The sequence below is a fragment of the Bos javanicus genome, chromosome 5 (assembly GCF_032452875.1).
Source record: "Bos javanicus breed banteng chromosome 5, ARS-OSU_banteng_1.0, whole genome shotgun sequence".
NCBI classification, from domain to species: domain Eukaryota; kingdom Metazoa; phylum Chordata; class Mammalia; order Artiodactyla; family Bovidae; genus Bos; species Bos javanicus.
The window spans coordinates 51,422,420-51,439,835 of record NC_083872.1 but is presented as its reverse complement, the minus strand read 5'-3'; the positions used below and the strand labels follow the sequence as shown (position 1 = coordinate 51,439,835).

The window sequence follows — 17,416 nt, the reverse complement described above, 5'->3', positions numbered from 1 at the left end:
GAAGTCAACTGTGCTCCAATATGCCCCCAGTTTTTAACACAAATAAATATTCATAATAGCCCCATATCTTACCTACTATTGTGAACACACTTCATTTTTTCCACTTCATAAAATAAAGATTCTTCTGTATCAGTATGTGTAGCTTTTTCATTGTTTTTGATAGTTAAGTCCAGAGTGCCCATGAAGATCTATGGTTGTTAGTTTTTAAAACATATTTTTTAAAAAAATTTAAGAAATTTGAGTAGCTTCCCCTGAGTTTTATGATGTTATCTTAAATAATGTATCTTTGTGTTTTCCTACAATAAACCAGGAATAAGTCTGGGCCAATCTAGATAGCTTTCAATCTATGCAATCTTTTTTCCCAAAAAATTACTTTATCACAGTAAAATACATGTTAAAAAACTCATCATCCTAACTGTTTTTTCAGTGGTATTAAATGCATTCACAGTGTTGGTAACTATCACCTCTGTCCATGTATGTAACACTTTCCATTTTGTAACTGAAACTCTGTACTCATTAAACAATAATTCCCCATTCCCCACTTCTCCAAGCCTGTGGTAATCACCATTCTAATTTTTATCTCTGTGATCTTGACTACTCTTAACTACCTCATGTAAGTTGAAACATACCATGTTTGCCTTATTATTTCACTTAGCTAATGTTGTTAAATCTTATCCATATTTTAGTATGTTGCAGAATTTCCTTCTGTTTTTGAGGCCAGATAATATTCCATTCTGTGTGTGTATGTATTCATTCATCTGTTGGACACTTGGGTTGCTTCCATGTGTTCGCTGTTGTGAATAATGCTGCTGTGAACAAGTGCATACAGATATCTCTTTGAGATCCTGTTTTTAATTCTTTTGAATGTATAATTATATCCAGAAGTTTTCCAAAATTTCTGGATCCTACTTTAAATTCTATTTTTTGTTTTTTGAGAACTACCATATTGTTCCCACAGTGGCTGTACTATATCTTACGTTACCACCAACAGTGAACCCGAGCTGTGTTTTCTCCACATCCTCACCTATGCTTGTTTTCTGTTTGTTTTTTAACAATAGCCATTCTGTTAAGTGTGAGAGGGTACCTAATTGTAGTTTCCATTTGCGTTTTCCTAACAATTAATGATGTTGAGCATCTTTTCATGTACTTTATCAGCCATTTGTATATCTTCTTTGGAGAAATGTCTTTTCAAATCCTTTTCCCATTTTTGAACTATTTGTTGTTGTTGATTTTTGTTCCTGAAGCCTCTGTCTGTGATCAGAAGTAGCAATTAGAGCACAGATCCCTGATATTTGAAGGATAGGGTCCCTTTTTCCTACTCTGGCCTCCCACAAGCCGTCCAAGGCTGTGCTAGGAACATGAGCACAGCTGCTTCCCACATGGCTAGAAGTGGGGATAGGTAGGCTGCTACTGTGCTAAAGGCTTAGATTGACAAAAATTAACCACAATATACTGTCCAAATCTTGGAATCTGCAACCTTCAGTAGGCTCCAGAGTTTCAAAACAGTTGCCTCAGATTCTGCCAATTCAATTGTTTTCTAAGTGGGTAGACAGATTCCTGGCCCTTACTACTTTGCCTTTTCCCAGAATTCTTTTAGTGTAATCTTTTTGTTAAGTGATTAGTAGAAAGTTCTGTAGACAACTACTGGAGCAAACTGTTTAAAATTACTTACGCCATTGGTTTTTAAAATGTTTCTTTGTTGTTGTTAAGCAGCAAAATTCTTCTTACAAATGAAATCTGATATGGATTTCCAACATACAAAACTGATAAAAAGCAGAACAGCTCTGGCCTGACATTTGCTCCCTTACCTATATCCATCAGTCCCACTCGCCTTTTCTTTTTCTTACCTCTGCTCTGAGGAAGCCTATTTGGGTAGAGAAGAGATTAAAAATAGATTAGCATTTCCCAAGATATGTACTAAGGAATGAATATTAATATTGAGGGATGTCAGTGGATACTGAATGGAAAAATTTCATAGTCAAATTAATTTTGGAAACCCTGAATTGATAAAAGTTAAACCTGTTCTTTCATTATGAGCATTTAATAAATTCATGTGAACTGTGAATCCCCAAAAGGGAAGATAATATGTATAACATTTGCCAGACTTACTTGATCATCAATTTTTTTTTTTGAAGAAGTAACTTGAAGAACACTAATTTGAGAACCTCATTCCTTTATTCTATAGTAGAGACATGAGAAATTACATGACTTGTTCAGGGACACCCAGCACTACCTTATTTCAGAAAGGTTTTTAGATACTTAGTAGACACTCAGTAAATTGGAGTGAAAAATGGAACAAAAGCTCCTATGCATAGTGTACTGTGCTTTTTTTTTATACTACACTACCTCCCAGATTTGAGACTTGTTCCACTAAGTGCCATATACATATACTGTCTAAGAAAAGTCTGTCATCCGTTTTTATTGTGTATTGTGCTCTCAACAATGTGCACAATACTTAGAGGAAAACAGAAATGTAATATATGATCTCAGTGCATAAGGAAATCAAGTAATTGTGGTGTAACACTGTTGTCCATTTACAGATAGCATTTCACTGTACTAGTTGTTCATAATAGTGATGAGGAAGGCAAAAGTGTCCCTCCCCACTATAGTTTAAGTCTACTCATATACATTAAAGATTAGCAAAAAGTATAAGAGAAGAATGGATGTATGTGTAGTCATTTGAAGTTACCATCAATATTAAGGTTATTACTAGGAAAAAAATTTAAGATGTATATATTTTTTAGCCTACAACTGCATAAAAAAATGGATATTTTTTTTTTTGCAATGCCACTTAGTGTGTGGGATCTTGATTCCCCGACCAGGGATTGAACCCTGGCCTTTGGCAGTGAGAGCATAGAATCCTAACCACTGGACCGCCAGGGAATTCCCCAAAATTGAATTGTTTTCTAATTGTTCTTGAAAAGTACACTTTCTTCTCTGGCTATTATACTGAAAATGATAAAAGTTTGAATTATTCTAAGTTGTTTTGTTAGCTTCCAAGCCCTTCACAAACTGAAGTATCATTTAAATACTTGATCATATTTGGTGGTATTGATGAGTCTGCACACTGATCATGTCTTCTAGACTTTAAAGAAAGGTACAAGCTTGTGGAATCTCCATATTTTAGAAAAAAAATTTTTGCATTGGATTTAAAGGAATGTGTTTGTATTAACTAGATAATCTGCTAATTCAGCCCCCTCTTTCCTTATACTTGCATTACAGTTGATGGAAATACCTGGGCACAAGTAATTGCCTTATACCCAACTCTAGTGGAATGCATCACCTGCTCATCTTCCGAGGTCTGTTCTGCCCTGAAAGAGGCACTAGTTCCTTTTAAGGATTTCATGCAACCACCAACATCCAAAGTTCAAAATGGAGAATCTTGAGCAGCTACTCTAAATTTACAGAAGAATGATACATGAAAAATCTTTGCTCCTCAGTGAATTTTCTGTGAGAAGGACGTATCTTACTACAAATAATTCCTGGCAGCTGTTGTTGGCCTCCTTTAAATTGTACTTACCTGAGTTAAGTAATTCATATTACAAGCTTACACGTCAACAAAGGCTCCTGAATGAGTAGCAGAGCAAGCCTTTAATAAACTGATGGGAGGAATGGTTAATTCTACAACGTACCTGCTACCCGTATCTTCAACTGGTGATTTAAAAGTGAGCTTATGTACAGTTTGTGGTGTATGTGTTAATGATGTACTTTTTAAAAAGAAAGAAAAGATACTTCATTTAATCAGATTTATTAGGCTGGTGTTTTTGCACCCTTTTTCTAGTACAAAATTGTACTAAAATTTTATGCAAGATGGTACTGTAACATTCCATTTTGTCTATAACCAGCCTTTGTAAACAAAGGGAACTGATCAACTTGTGTGTATAATAAATGGTACAGTTCTGTATAAAATTGTTGCATTTATTATTTAAATTTTTAAAATATTGATCATGTTAAATGCTTGAGGCTGTATTTATTATTAATACAAAATTGTTTGCTTACATTTTTACTTATAATTTGCCTTAAGTGGCAGATATGCTTACCATATGATTATGCAATTAGCTTAATGCTTATTTTGAATGTATTTACTAGTGACTATTAGAAATCTGACCAGAAAGGTCACAAGAACACAGCAGCAGATAGTTTATGATTTTTGCTGATTCTGCAATTCTGAAGTAGAGGTTATTATTAAAACTTAATATGTTGAGATGAATTGTAGCACTATAGCTCCATCATACCTCATTTCTTTAAATATCTTTCCCAGATTTCACTTAAGTCTGTCTCTTTTTATATTTACTGTCTGGATTTTAAAGACTTTTCATATTTTATATTTCTACTGACTTTTTTCCCCCTACTGACTAACAACATTAATCATTGTCTTTGAAATATGACCCAGCCATGATGATTTTTAGATGTCCTAAAATTTTGCTGTGAGGTTTTGTTCATTTGAGTGTTTCATTTTGTAATATCTTCTCAAGAAGAAAATAGCACTGCTAATCCACAAATACAAACTATGTGTGTATTCCAAAACAATGAGAAGTGCATTTTTGGAGATAGAGTAGCATTTAGAAGTACAGTAAATTTTCTGTCATGGAGTAAAATGCTAATTTTGTTTCACTTTCCTATGTTAGTGAAGAAGAAAAGTGCTCTTGAATATACTAACTTATTTCTTAAAAAACTGACCTAACTCACTGTATTTTCTTTCTTTAATGGATTATGGTATTACATTTTTCTTCTGAGTTAAATTTCCATAGTTATTTATGTGAAAATGCAAATATGTTTAAAAAATGATTATTCATAAATTATAATGGTCTTAGTATTATTTTAGTGTTCTGAAAAGCCTTTGAGTTTAATAGAATTTATAAATTTCAGCCTCTCGAATTATTATAAAACTATAATAAGGTATTAGAATTGAGTCATGAATTAGATACAGTTTTGAGGGTGTTGTAATTGTGTATTTATTTACTTTGCACTATTATCTGTATTTATTTAATTTGCACATGTGATAAGGTCTTTTTTTCAAAGGGATGCTATTTTTATTTACACTAAATGATGAATTTCTATTTTATAATTTCACCTAAAGTTAACATAAAATATGGCATTTCCTAGATTCTATCTTCAGCATTTCCTTAAAGTTGTTTAAAAAAAAAAGTTCAATCTGTGTATTTAGTTTATTTTCTGTATTTGGATGTTAAACTGGGAATCAGAAAAATCTGTATATCACTGCTAAAATGTTGAAATAGAATAAGAGGGGTAGTTTTCCAATTCAGTAACACCTTAAAAATATTGACATGAATTTGCATGAAGTAAAAATATGTCTGTTCTTGAGAAATAACAGATCAATTGAAATCAAAATAATTATTATTCTAGTGAAAGTTAGATGTGAGACAAGGGTATGCAGCATATATTTATATAAACTGAGTAGTTTAAGCTAACATTGCATTAGTTTTCAATACTAGGACCATGCCCTACAGATTGAAAAATATATATATATGTATGGTATTTATACACACATAATATGAATGTATTAATACTATATAGTACGATAATCATCCCAGCAAAGTGGGCTGCCCACCTGCTGATATGATTTGACACATTTTTCCTCCCAGAGTATCTCTTGCCACCGCCAGGAATCATTACTAGCAGTTCATTCCCTTGAGTCAAGGCTGCATTTTCTAAAATATCCTGATCCCTGGAGAGGTTAACACATTTTCCTCTTGTTGGTCTGAATTGCTTTCTTTAGTTACTAGAAAAACTGAGCTGTGTGTGTGAATTTACTGGATGCTAGGAGATTCAAAAAGGAAACTCCCAAAGCTGAGATAATTTTATAGTACATTTGAGACTATAGGCCTTAAAACAGTAGTAATAATGTCCTTTGGGATACATATTATAAATACAGTGAGTTTTAAGCCTCACATAATCACTTTTTGTCACTGACAGTGCCTATCTTATATAGATTGTTGGACAACTGGCATATGCCAAGTGGATTAAAGTCCTTTTCTGACTGTTTTCCATTAAAAAAGAAACTAATTTTCAACTTGAATAACTTGGTTTCCTGTAATGCTACTACTGCCAGAAAGAAGCAGATCATTTTGTTGTTTCTTATTGGGTATTTCTTTATAGAAACTAGTGTTAAAGTTTTGTTAGTTTTACTGTATACTTTTGTGAGTAACATTTATTTATTAGGCTACTGGGTGCATACAAGTCTGGCTTAGAACCACTTTTCACTTGCTTTCATTTTAAATTTTATTATATTAACAGCTGTGTCATTTCTTATCTGTTTTTCCCCTGTGTGATTATTGATTCAACTTTTGCTGTATTTCTTAAATTTTTTGTAGTGCAGAAGGAAAAGATGGGCAATTTAGCATATATATTTTTATTCTGCTTGATAACATTCACTTAATTCTATAGTAGACCAGTAATTAGGTTGTCCTTTCTCAGTGTAACCTTGGAGTATTTTGTTCATCGTCACAATTTGGTACCTCAAGTCCTAGGTAACCATTAGGCCAAAGGGTCAGTTAAGAAGCTGAGAATGAAACAACATGAATTATTGAAAATAACTCAAAAGTATTAATGAGGTTAACATTATTATACTTGTGTTAATGAATAACAGTGTAGTTATTATATAGTGGCTAGTATATTCTTGTCAAATTTAGAATAATTCATATGAATAGTCAAATCCTCAACAGTCTGCTGGAGGTGATGTGACATCTGGCTAGTTAGTTCAAGGCACAGTTTTTTCAGGAATCCACCTACTTAAGATGGCTATAGAAATTGAATGTGGAGATTTAGAAGCCTCTGGAATTAATCTGTATCCAGGCTGAGAATATTGTGGATTACTTTTTTTTTTTTAATGGAAAACTACCACTGATGTGGGCTTCCCAGGTGGCGCTAGTGGTAAAGAACCCACCTGCCAAAGCAGGAGACGTAAGAAATATGGGTTCGATCCCTGGGTCAGGAAGATCCCCTGGAGGGGGGTAAGGCAATCCACTCCAGTATTCTTGCCTGGAGAATCCCATGGACAGAGGAGCCTGGTGGGCTACAGTCAATAGGGTCACAAAGAGTTGGACACAACTGAAGTGACTTAACATACACACACCACAAATGTAGACAAAAACGGCCTCATGAAAGCATTGCCAGCAGCCTAGTATGTCCTTTGGATTTCTACTTAACCACTTCTGGCCTTCAGCAGATATGACATCTTGTGTAAAGTACCACATTTTACTATGCTTATATTATTAGAGTGAATTTAACTTTTTTTTAAACCACTCATGATAAGAACCAGGAGTTCATAGTGCATGGTGTGTTACAAATTCATGTGCTATGGGAAAGCAGTTTTTAATGCTTTAAAAATCACTTGAATTAATTTTTTTTTTTAATCTCTGGTAAGTAGAGTAGTGCTTTCAATTTGAATGAAGGGTTTTTATAGATTTGGAAAGTAAGTTATAATATCTATCTTATATAAAAACTATTTGAGGATTTAGATGAATATCAATTTTTTTTATAAATCTAGTAATTTAGAATGCACTAGCAATATTGGCTCTCTTTAAAGGAGCATGTTGTGATACTTTTGTGAATATAAACATTCTTAGTAATCTTAAATTGTGAGGCAGCAAGGAGCTGAGCTTCTGCCTCTTATTAACTTCACGCCTTAACTGTTCAAAGCCTCTGTTTCCTTATCTCTAGAACAGGGATGATAATTAATGAATTACTTATTCTTTAGAGCCAACATACATAGTTTGAATTTTGAGTTGATTTGTATTACTGTATTATTGAGACCTTTGACTAAATATCTTTCTCCCTTTTTCTTCTTTCTTATAGTTTCCTCTTATTTTCCTTTTTCTCCTCTCATTTCTCTTTTAATCTCTGCCTCTTCTCTTCCAGCTTTTCCTCTAGTTTCACCTATATCTGTTAAGAAGAAACAGAGCTAGTAGGGTAGAAGACTTTCCAACTGCCTTTCTATCAGATGGGACTCTGGAAATATCTCTGGGCTTCCCCAGTGGCTCAGCTGTAAAGAATCTGCCTGCAATGTAGGAGACCCAGGTTTGATCCCTGGGTTAGGAAGATCCCCTGGAAAAGGGAGTGGCAACCCATTCCAGTATTCTTGCCTAGAGAATCCCCGTGGACACAAGAACCTGGCAGGCTACAGTCCATGGGGTTGCAAAGAGTTAGACATGACTCATGAGTCCACATACAGGCAGGCACTGCCAACTGCCTTTCTATTAGAAGGGACTCTGGAAATACCTTCTACTTTGGCCACTGTTGCTCTTTTGCAAAGGTGAAATCCCCCCTGCCATTTTAAAATAGCTGAACAAGAGGCTATAACTTCTGCTATCTTTCTGAATCTATAGGATTCAGCAGCCAGGATGCTTACAAAATGAGATTGCTATAAATATGATGAATTCCGCAGCTAAACTTGGCAACAATCATGTATTTTGTGTAAATAGAGATTATACCACTTTTCTCCAAAGGAAGTCTTTAAAATCTGTTTTTGTTTTTTTTGTCTAATGCGGGGGAGGGCTTTTTGTTTGGGAGGCAGATACTTTGAACTATTTTATATTTATGTTATCTAAATATTTGTTGATTTATATTATTTGCACAGTCCCTACTTTTAAGGAGGACTTGAGGCAGCATATTGCCCTTGGATTTCACCTGTTTCTATTTTTCTGTTGAAAGCGATATTCTTTGATAGAAGACCTGAAATGTTATAGTACTCATCTCCAGGTCTTTCCTGGCTGTAGTTGATATCCATATGCTTGATGCTTATAGTGATTCAGAGGTCATTGAAACATTCTTAATTACACTGTGGGAGTGATTCTAGCCCCTCAGGGAAAAAAAAGAATTATTGTACCCTTGAATTTTGAGACCATTTTCAGTTGCTGCAAATGTGTTTATATTAAATTTAATTTTAAACATTCATTAAATAGTGCAACCAGGGAAGATCAGCTAAACCATGCCACTATTTGGGGAACTATTGCAATATAGTATCAACTGCTCCTTTCTGTGAAGTTTAACTAGATGGGAGAAAAATTCCAAAGCTATAATATTGCAATCTTATTCTTTTTATCTAGAAAAATAAAATATTAGGCTTCAGACCGAATTGTGCAAATTGCATTTGCTTTCCAGCTTTTACTACCTCTGTGTCATAATTTTAACACATAACATACAACTCCTGTCTCTTAAGGCGGTTACCATATGGTGTTTATGTCAGACTGGATATATTTATCTAATTTTGTGAGATTCTTTTTTAGCTCCTGACACAGTTCTTGAAAGTAATACTGCTGTTGTTACACTTTTTCCTTGCAATTTTTATGTTATTGAGATATATCAGTTATGTATTATTATCATGAAAGTCTCTTGGCCTCAAACCCAAATTTTCTTTGTGGCCTAGGATAGATTTTTCACAAAAACCACGTAGTTATAGCTGTGATTACATAGCTTCTTAATTTGCCTTACAGTTACCACTCAGCATGATTCTAGGTTTTTAATTATGTTCCAGCAGTACTAGTTTTCTAGTATAAAAGTCACAACCAATTTGAGAGTTTACTTTCAGATATGATAAATTATTCATGTTTTCCTTCATATACTTGGTTGCGTCCTCCTCCTGACGAGGTTCAACACATCAGTGACCTCCCACTCCCACGTCATTGACTCTGTTTAAAAACCAAACATTCGTATCAACTTGGAAAAACTTTTCATAAAATACAATAATGGAGATGTGTTTTTGAGACCTTTTTTGAAACTATTAATATCTGAAACAAAAAGGATATACATCTAGAAAGATATTATGAAACATCTCTTAGCAGTTTAGAAAAAAAGAGTTACAACTTTGTGTTAAAATTGCAGGTCAAGTAGAAAACATAATCCTCATCTCATTATCTTTTATGAGCACTCATTTATTTTTAATTTAGTTAAGCTAATTTTGAAACCGCCTACCTATAACAATGCCAGACCATCCCTCTACCTCTCAAAGACAAATAGTTTTAATTTTTTTGAAAACCTGGCTTGTATAATAAATGTATAATACTGAAAGATTCCTCCATAGTATTTACAGAAGTCAAGTGTAGTTGTAAATTTTTCTTTTAATTTTAATCATTTATGGAGGACCTAGTTTGTGTTAGCCAGGGCTTTGCCTATATTATTCCTTTTAATTCTCACAGCAGTTCCTGCAAGGAAGGTATAAATTATACTCATTTTACCAAGGAGGAAGTCAAGATTTAGAGAGTGAAGTGACTTTTACTTAGAGTCACACAGCTGAAGTACATTTATTTCAAAAGCAGGTTTTTTTCCCCCCACACAATGCTAGATTAACATTTTACAGAAAAGTTCTTCAGTCCATTAAAATCCAAGCCTTACTGAAATACATTGAAAATGCTTTTTACATAATTACTATTTCTGTGGGTAGGCATTGCGACAAAAACACTTGGACATAACAGAGAACACTGAAATTCTGTGAGGAAAAAGATGTGTCTAAGGACTGTAACCTCCACAGAACACTGAAATACTGTGAGGAAGAAGATGTGTCTAAGGACTGTAACCTCCAGAATGGCACTGGGTTTTTATTTGGTCTGAGAAGAGCTCAAAACATCTTACTGACTTATAGTTTAAGGTATTATAACCAATAGCATAGTGGTTAACAGCCAAGGTTTAGACTAGACTTGCTAGATTCAAATTCCAGCACTCTTAACTTATTGGATGGGTGACCTTGGGTTAATTAACCTGTTTGGGTTTCCTCATCTGAAACATAGAGTCATAGAAGGGTTTAACTCAGAGTTGTTTATTAGGATTTTAAAAAGGATTGTTGTAAAGAACTGTTCTGAGTACATGGTAACTGGTGGATGTTAACATGAAGACAAAACAGAAAACTTTTGGCACATGTCATTCAAGAAATGGGCGGAAACCCATACCTTCTCACAGAGGGGTCAGCCTTTTGCTTCACTGGACAACACAGCATATTAAGAATCTACTATGTGTATGTTCATAACTGTGTCCTTGCTGAATGGACAGAAGTCTTCGGAAGGGCTCTCAAAGGTGTTTATAGCTAGTTGAAGAAACTGCATACATAAAATAATGCTCAATAGAAAACTATATATGTACTCTTGTGTTGTTAACATTATGTGTTGGGCATTGGATTAGTGTCTGCCCTCACGGAGTTTATAGTTCTGCAGAGAATACAAACCTTTGACAAGTGTGCAGAATATTTTGAAAGACTAGTACAGATTAATTTGGGATCTCAAAATCAGGAATATCAGCGTAGTCTTCTGTGGTTCAGGATATTATTGAAGTTAGTATTCAGAGGCAATGAAAAAGCTCAGTGGTAGAAACAGAACTTAAAATGGGCCTTGTTGGCTGGAAAGGTTTTGGATGGGTCCAAAGGATATTGGAGGGTATTTCAGGTAAAGACAAATAATGTGAGCAAGGCATATCTCTTGAGATACCAGGAAACTGATAGAGTAGATTTCAACATGTTTTATAAAGCAAGGTTGACAGTAAAGGATTGAGGCCAACTCATGAAATTCCTTGAAAGCTAAGCAGAATAATTTAGATTTGAGGTGGCAGAAGTCTGGAGTGATTATTTTTAGTAGTAAATTATGAAACTAAAGATAAACGAGTTATAAGCAGGATAAAGTGGAAGGAATATAGAGTAGGGAAGCTAAGACAGGAGGCTGTTGCCATTTTTCTGCTGTGTGGTCATGGTGAAGGCTTGTTAAGCTGGGCGTGCTCACATTTGGAAAGGATGATTAGATTTTGGATACTATGGGTGGAGGCAAAGAACTGAACAGCACATTGTGTCTGGATGATGAATACATGTGTGTCAATGCTGTCAAAAGGTTAATTGTGAAAAGGAATGTGATACAATTAGTGTAATGATTAAATTTATTTGGAAATCTTAGGCTCTAATGTATCTATAGTAGTGTAGTGCTCATGCTCAATCATGTCTGACTCTGTGCGAGCCCATTGACTGTAACCTGCCAGGCTTCTCTGTCCATGGGATTTTTCAGGCAAGAATACTGGAGTGGGTTGCCATTTCCTTCTCCAGGGAATCTTCCTGACCCAGGGATCCAACCCATGTCTCCAGGGTTTCCTGCATTGGCAGGAAGATTCTTTTACCACTGAAAATGTATCTGTATATACTGTAGAGCAAATAACTATTTGAGGACCATTAGAATATCTGTACCACTATAACAAATGATATCAGCTGTGGTGGAGGATAATGTGGTCCACTGTGCAATGAATCAGCAGTGGGGGGTGCCAGCTTATGGGAACAAGGTGGTGTGAATTATAATGAAAGTATTAGCTGATTTCCAGATGGTGCTAGTGATAGAGTGTCTCCTGCACTTGCCAATGTAGGAGACATAAGAGACGTGGATTCGATCCCTGGGTCAGGAAGATCCCCTGGAGAAGGAAATGGCAACCCACTCCAATATTCTTGTCTGGAGAAGCCCATGGATAGAGGAGCCTGGAGGGCTACAGTCTATGGGGTTGCAAAGAGTTGAACACAACTGAAGCGACTTAAGCACATAAACTTTGTTGTAAGCATCACTGTGACGCCTAGTCAAATTTGTCAGGTTAGGCACTTAATTCCAAGTAGGTTCCATATATACAAAAAATACAAAAATATTGTTAATTGGAAGTAGTTCTGATTGCACATCAAAGGCAAACTTCAGCATTTGCTTTAAAATGCATACAGTAAGCATGACACTGGGATTGGGCAGTTAATGGGCATACCCGTGTATTTTAGGGAATTCCTTAGACAGGACTCCCTGCTTTCACTGCAGGGGCCCGGGGTTTGACTCCTAGTCAGGGAAATAAGGTATCACAAGTGCCACCTGGGGCCAAAAAAACGCCAAGCAAACCAAGTGTATTTCTTAATTTGCATATTACAAATTTTATTTTGAAACATGTTAGGCAGGTTGCTTTTTAATTTGAAACTTTGTTCAATAAATTGTGTTCCAGGCTTCTCTGGTGGCTCAGCATTAAAAAAAAAAAAAAATCTGCTTGTCAATGCAGGAGACAGGAGTTGGATCCCTGATCTGGGAAGATCCCACATGCCAGGATAACAAGGACGCCCCGAGGTGACGACCACTCAGCCTGCGCTCTACAGGCGGGCAGCAGTAACCATTGAGCCCACCTGCGGGGATTACTGAAGCCCATAGTATGCCCAGAGCCTGTACTCTACTACAAGAGGAGCCACAATGAGGCCAGGCATGGCAACTAGAGAGTAACCCCCGCCCCCTGCAACTAGCGAAAAGCGCGCGCAGCAATAAAAGACGCAGCATAGTCAAATAAAAAAATATTTTTAAAGAAACTGTGTTGTGTCCCATCACCAATACTACATAGAATAGAAATGAAAAGCCACTATTATGTAATCTTTAACTTGCAAAGAGATTCTCTGGATGAGAGGATGTTATCAGAGTTACATTGTGCTGCTTTAAAGGTAGAGAATACTTATTGTTCCCAAAAGCAGTCATATACATGGATGTCCCTTGTGTGTGGTTTGGAGTCTGGACCTTAGCCTTGTGCCTCTCATGAAGGGATCAAAGCCTGCGCAGAGGCAGTCTCAAGTCTGAACACACTCAGTTCCCCCATTCCTTATTTTTCTTATGTGGTCTGGATTTCCAGGAGGGTGATGACTAACAGTACTGCTAGATTTACGTAAAAGTACAGGACACTAGCTATATTCCAAGTTCAAACAATTTTAGTATAGGGGACATACATATACTAAAAAATTATTCGTTTGTCGGAAACTCCAATTAGACGTTCTGTGAATCTTAATTGGCAGCCCCTGCTTATTTTTTCTTCGCACCGATTTAACTTCACAGAAAAGTCTCAAAATGGGAGGCAAAAGAAATTCGCCTGGCCCCAAAGAAGATGGAGCTCAGGGTAGTCGGCCTTTTCCCAAACTTGGCCTTTAAAAAAAAAAAAAAACCCACCCACAAGTCTCAGGAGCCTGCGCATTAAAGCGGGCAGTGCAGCAGCTTTCCCGCCGGTTTTCTGCGGAATGTGGCGCAGCGGCCACGCCGCGGGGTGGAGCGCATGTTGCGGTGTCCTTGCCGGATGCGAAAGGAGGTGCCAGAAACTTTAAACCTCAGCCAGAGTACAACGTGTCCACTTAGACGGCGGTAAGTGCCGCCATTTTCTTTGCGGACAAACACCGGGAGAAGTTAGCGGCCCCACTTTGCCCCGTTAAGCGGCTTGGGGAGCACAGCCCGCGGCCTCAGCACTTTGGTGACGTGGAATCCGGGTTCCCCCTTTGGGGGCTGATTTCTAGTGACACGTCTAATTTTGCCAAGGCGGGGAAAGGGACGCCGCTTCTGCCCCGGATGTAAGATGGCGGCGCGGGGGGGGGGGGTGGCGGCCTGCGGGGCGGTCACGTGGTGGGGAGTAGCGCGCGAGCCTCCTTAAGTGATCTCTATGGTTCGTCCGACTCACTGGAGCAGCGGAGCGCGAGACGGGGCGTGTGTCCGCGGGCGCCGGGCTCCCGTCGCTGCCACCCATCCCACAGCCCGGCCCGGTTTCAGTTTTACGGGGCTTTTGTTTGTCTTCTTCTCGCCTCCTGCAGAGGGGCACGGGATTTCCCCGAAGGGTACTGAGGAGCGGGTGGCCTGAGGACTTCCGGGCTGTGCCTGGGTTTTCTGGTCGCGTTGCCGGAGCCGCTGTCCGCCTCTACAGGAAGCGCCCCGGGCGTTCTCCCGCGCGGAGAGCCGGTCCCGCGCGCGTGTGCGGAGAGCGCGGCGCCCGTGGGCCCCAGCCGCCGCCCAGCCCCCACCGCTGGGCGGGGACGGGCGCGGGCGGCACATCCCGGAGACGTGGCGGGAGCGCGGTAGAGATGGCTCGGAGCTCGCGACGGGCGAAGCGCGGGAGCGCTGCTCGCTGCCTCACTGGAATGGTCCGGGTCCCGCAAGCGCCGGCTGCGCTTTTGCCGCCCATTTCCTGCTGTCGAGTGGCCTGGGGGACGGCGTGCCCTCGGGGCGGCGGAGGGAGCGGCTGCCTGCGCCAGGACCCCTGCGCATCCTGTCTCTCTCCAGAGCGCTGGTTACGTAGAGGACCCCGGCTCGGCCTCCCCCGGTCGCCGGCGCCGCGAAGATGCCGGGAGCTCCCGGGGCGCGCCCGGTGCGGCCGAGCGGCGCGGCGCTGGGCGGGGTCTGCAGGCGCGGCGCGGAGGGGAAGAGCAGGGGCGCGGGGTTGGCGGCGGCGGCGGTCGAGGAACGACGGAGGAGCACCGGAGTCGCTTCGCTCGCCTCAGCGTGGTCCGGTGCCTCCCCGACACCATGGCCCTGGCTGAGGTAGTAGTTTGTGCTGTTGGTCGGGTTGTGACATTGCCCGCTGTGGAGATAACTGCGCAAGCTACTGCCTTGCTAGTGCTGGTGATGCTCAGCGCCGCGGAGGACAATGGCTGGGAATCCCCTTTGTTTTCCGGGGCGCGGGGGCAGCCCGCGGAGCCCCGGTCTCAGCGGCCGCCACGGAAACCGTTAGTTGCATGGTTTCTCGGAGGGAGGAAGGAATTGCGGGGACAGGGGCGGACAGGGACGTTTGTAAGGCTGGGGGAAGACCTAAATCTCTGGATTCGCTATTTGCTGTTGAAGGAAGGAATGTAATTGAGTAATTGACACAGATAACTTTACCATCCTAAATAATTTGAACGCTTCTTTCAGTAGTTGATGCATGATTTAGTTAGTGCGTATTTTGCTTCATTCTTTATGAATCGGATTTGTGTGAGGTACCTCGTGCAGAACCGGCATGGGGGTAGAATAGTCGACCCATTAAAGTTTATGCCTTAACATTTCGATTTTGTTTATTTGGTATGTTCCCTCTGTAAATCTAAGAGTTTTCAAAATGTAAACCCGAAGCAATTAAAAGTTTCTGTTTAAACTTTGTTTTGCAACTCCTTGAATGAGAAGATTGAATTTATAGTCAAACGCTCTGTTGAGGTTTTTTTTTTTTTAAATGTATGAGGCAAATAAATTCTTTTAACAGTATGCTGTGTTGTTTTTTTGTTTTGTTTTTTAGTTTACTTTTGGGGGCTCATTGTATGGTGGTGGTGGTTTTTGGCCTTTGATTCTCATGCTATATAGTCGTTGCTCATCAGTGTGGGGGGAAAGGATCCAGGTAGGCGCTAAAAGTGTGGTTTGTGGATACTTTGAGTTTAAAATCTAATATTTTCCATTTTAATTTGTGAGGGACCACTATTCCCTCAGTTTTTAATAAAGAAAACGTAGTTTGGAAAACTAATGAAATGACTTGGTATTTACTGCGAGATCTGGGTAAAAAATGATTGTACTTTTAAAATTTTAATTTCACTGAGAAAATTAGTGGTAAATTTTAATACTTTCCTTAAAAACAGATCTGGTTTTGATTTGTGTAGAATAATTAACTTTGAATGGTGTAATCACAAGCATTCTATGGTTTAATTTTGGATGCATAATTGAGAAAAATAAGGCAGTTCTTTGCCTAGAAAAAGGCACATTTAAGGAGAAAAATTTTTAAGCCAACTGAATCCTCTTAGTCCCCTCCAGCAGGAGTTTGGTGCTTTCGTAATTCAAAAGTGATCTAATAAGTGTGTCTTGATTTAGTTTGGTTTAGCTTTGAGAGATAACGTTACTCAATCTGATCTGGTCTGTATGGAGCTGCCTTATTGTGGGAAGGACAGGAGAGAACCTTATATTGAATCTTAAAGCGCATAAAATATTTGAACATTGGCTTTTTGAGTTTGCTTACTTTCGATATCAAAGGGCAAAGTAAGTTTAGATTTTATTAAGTGCCAGTTCTTTTAAAGGATGAAAATCTCTGGGTGCTATGTAAAATCTTGATTTACGGGGAAGCTAATAAAATTCTAATTTTCATTTCCCAGAACAGTTCATCCAGGCAACCAAGGTAATCCTCATCCCACAGGTCCTCATCTTTCCCATTATACTGTAGAACATTTTATGGGTGATCAACAGTTGTTAATTTGTACCCAAAAGTGTTACCGATTCTGCCAGTAATTTATTGAACTTGAATAGATCAGCAGGTAGGAAGCTGAAGTGGATGTACAAAGTATTCATAGTTTATCTTTTGCTTTTAAAGTAAATTTCATCCCACATAGTAGGAACATTTTGAGTTGTTGGATATAAAGTACTTCCATATGTTTTTCTTGTTTGCTAAATTACAAAGAAGATACTGCCCCCAGCCAACTTGTTTTTAGTACCATAGTTATATTTCTACCCTAATCTCTAGTTTTAAAAATTAGCCTTTCATGAATTTCACTTTATTATTTCTGTACATTGATGAAAATTACCTGCTGAACATTTTTACTATTGACAGTTTACTACGAAGATGAATTTGTCTTATCAAAAGTACAACTTTGCAATCGATACTTTTGACATTTACTTGGTGCAATTAACTTTTTTGTTGATCTGTTGTCAAACACTTATTAATT

At 38.4% G+C, this 17,416-nt stretch overlaps 1 protein-coding gene across 5 annotated transcripts in view; it reads left to right on the top strand.

Moving 5' to 3' along the window:
- The window catches only part of MON2 (MON2 homolog, regulator of endosome-to-Golgi trafficking), a 111,925-nt gene extending 108,016 nt beyond the window's left edge, over nt 1-3,909 (top strand). For all 5 annotated transcript variants that reach the window (XM_061416611.1, XM_061416612.1, XM_061416614.1 and 2 more), the window contains one exon: nt 3,223-3,909. In XM_061416611.1, the coding sequence (XP_061272595.1) occupies nt 3,223-3,386 (164 nt within the window). In that variant the 3' untranslated portion in view covers nt 3,387-3,909. The remainder of the gene's footprint in view (nt 1-3,222) is intronic.
- The last annotated feature ends 13,507 nt before the right edge of the window (nt 3,910-17,416 follow it).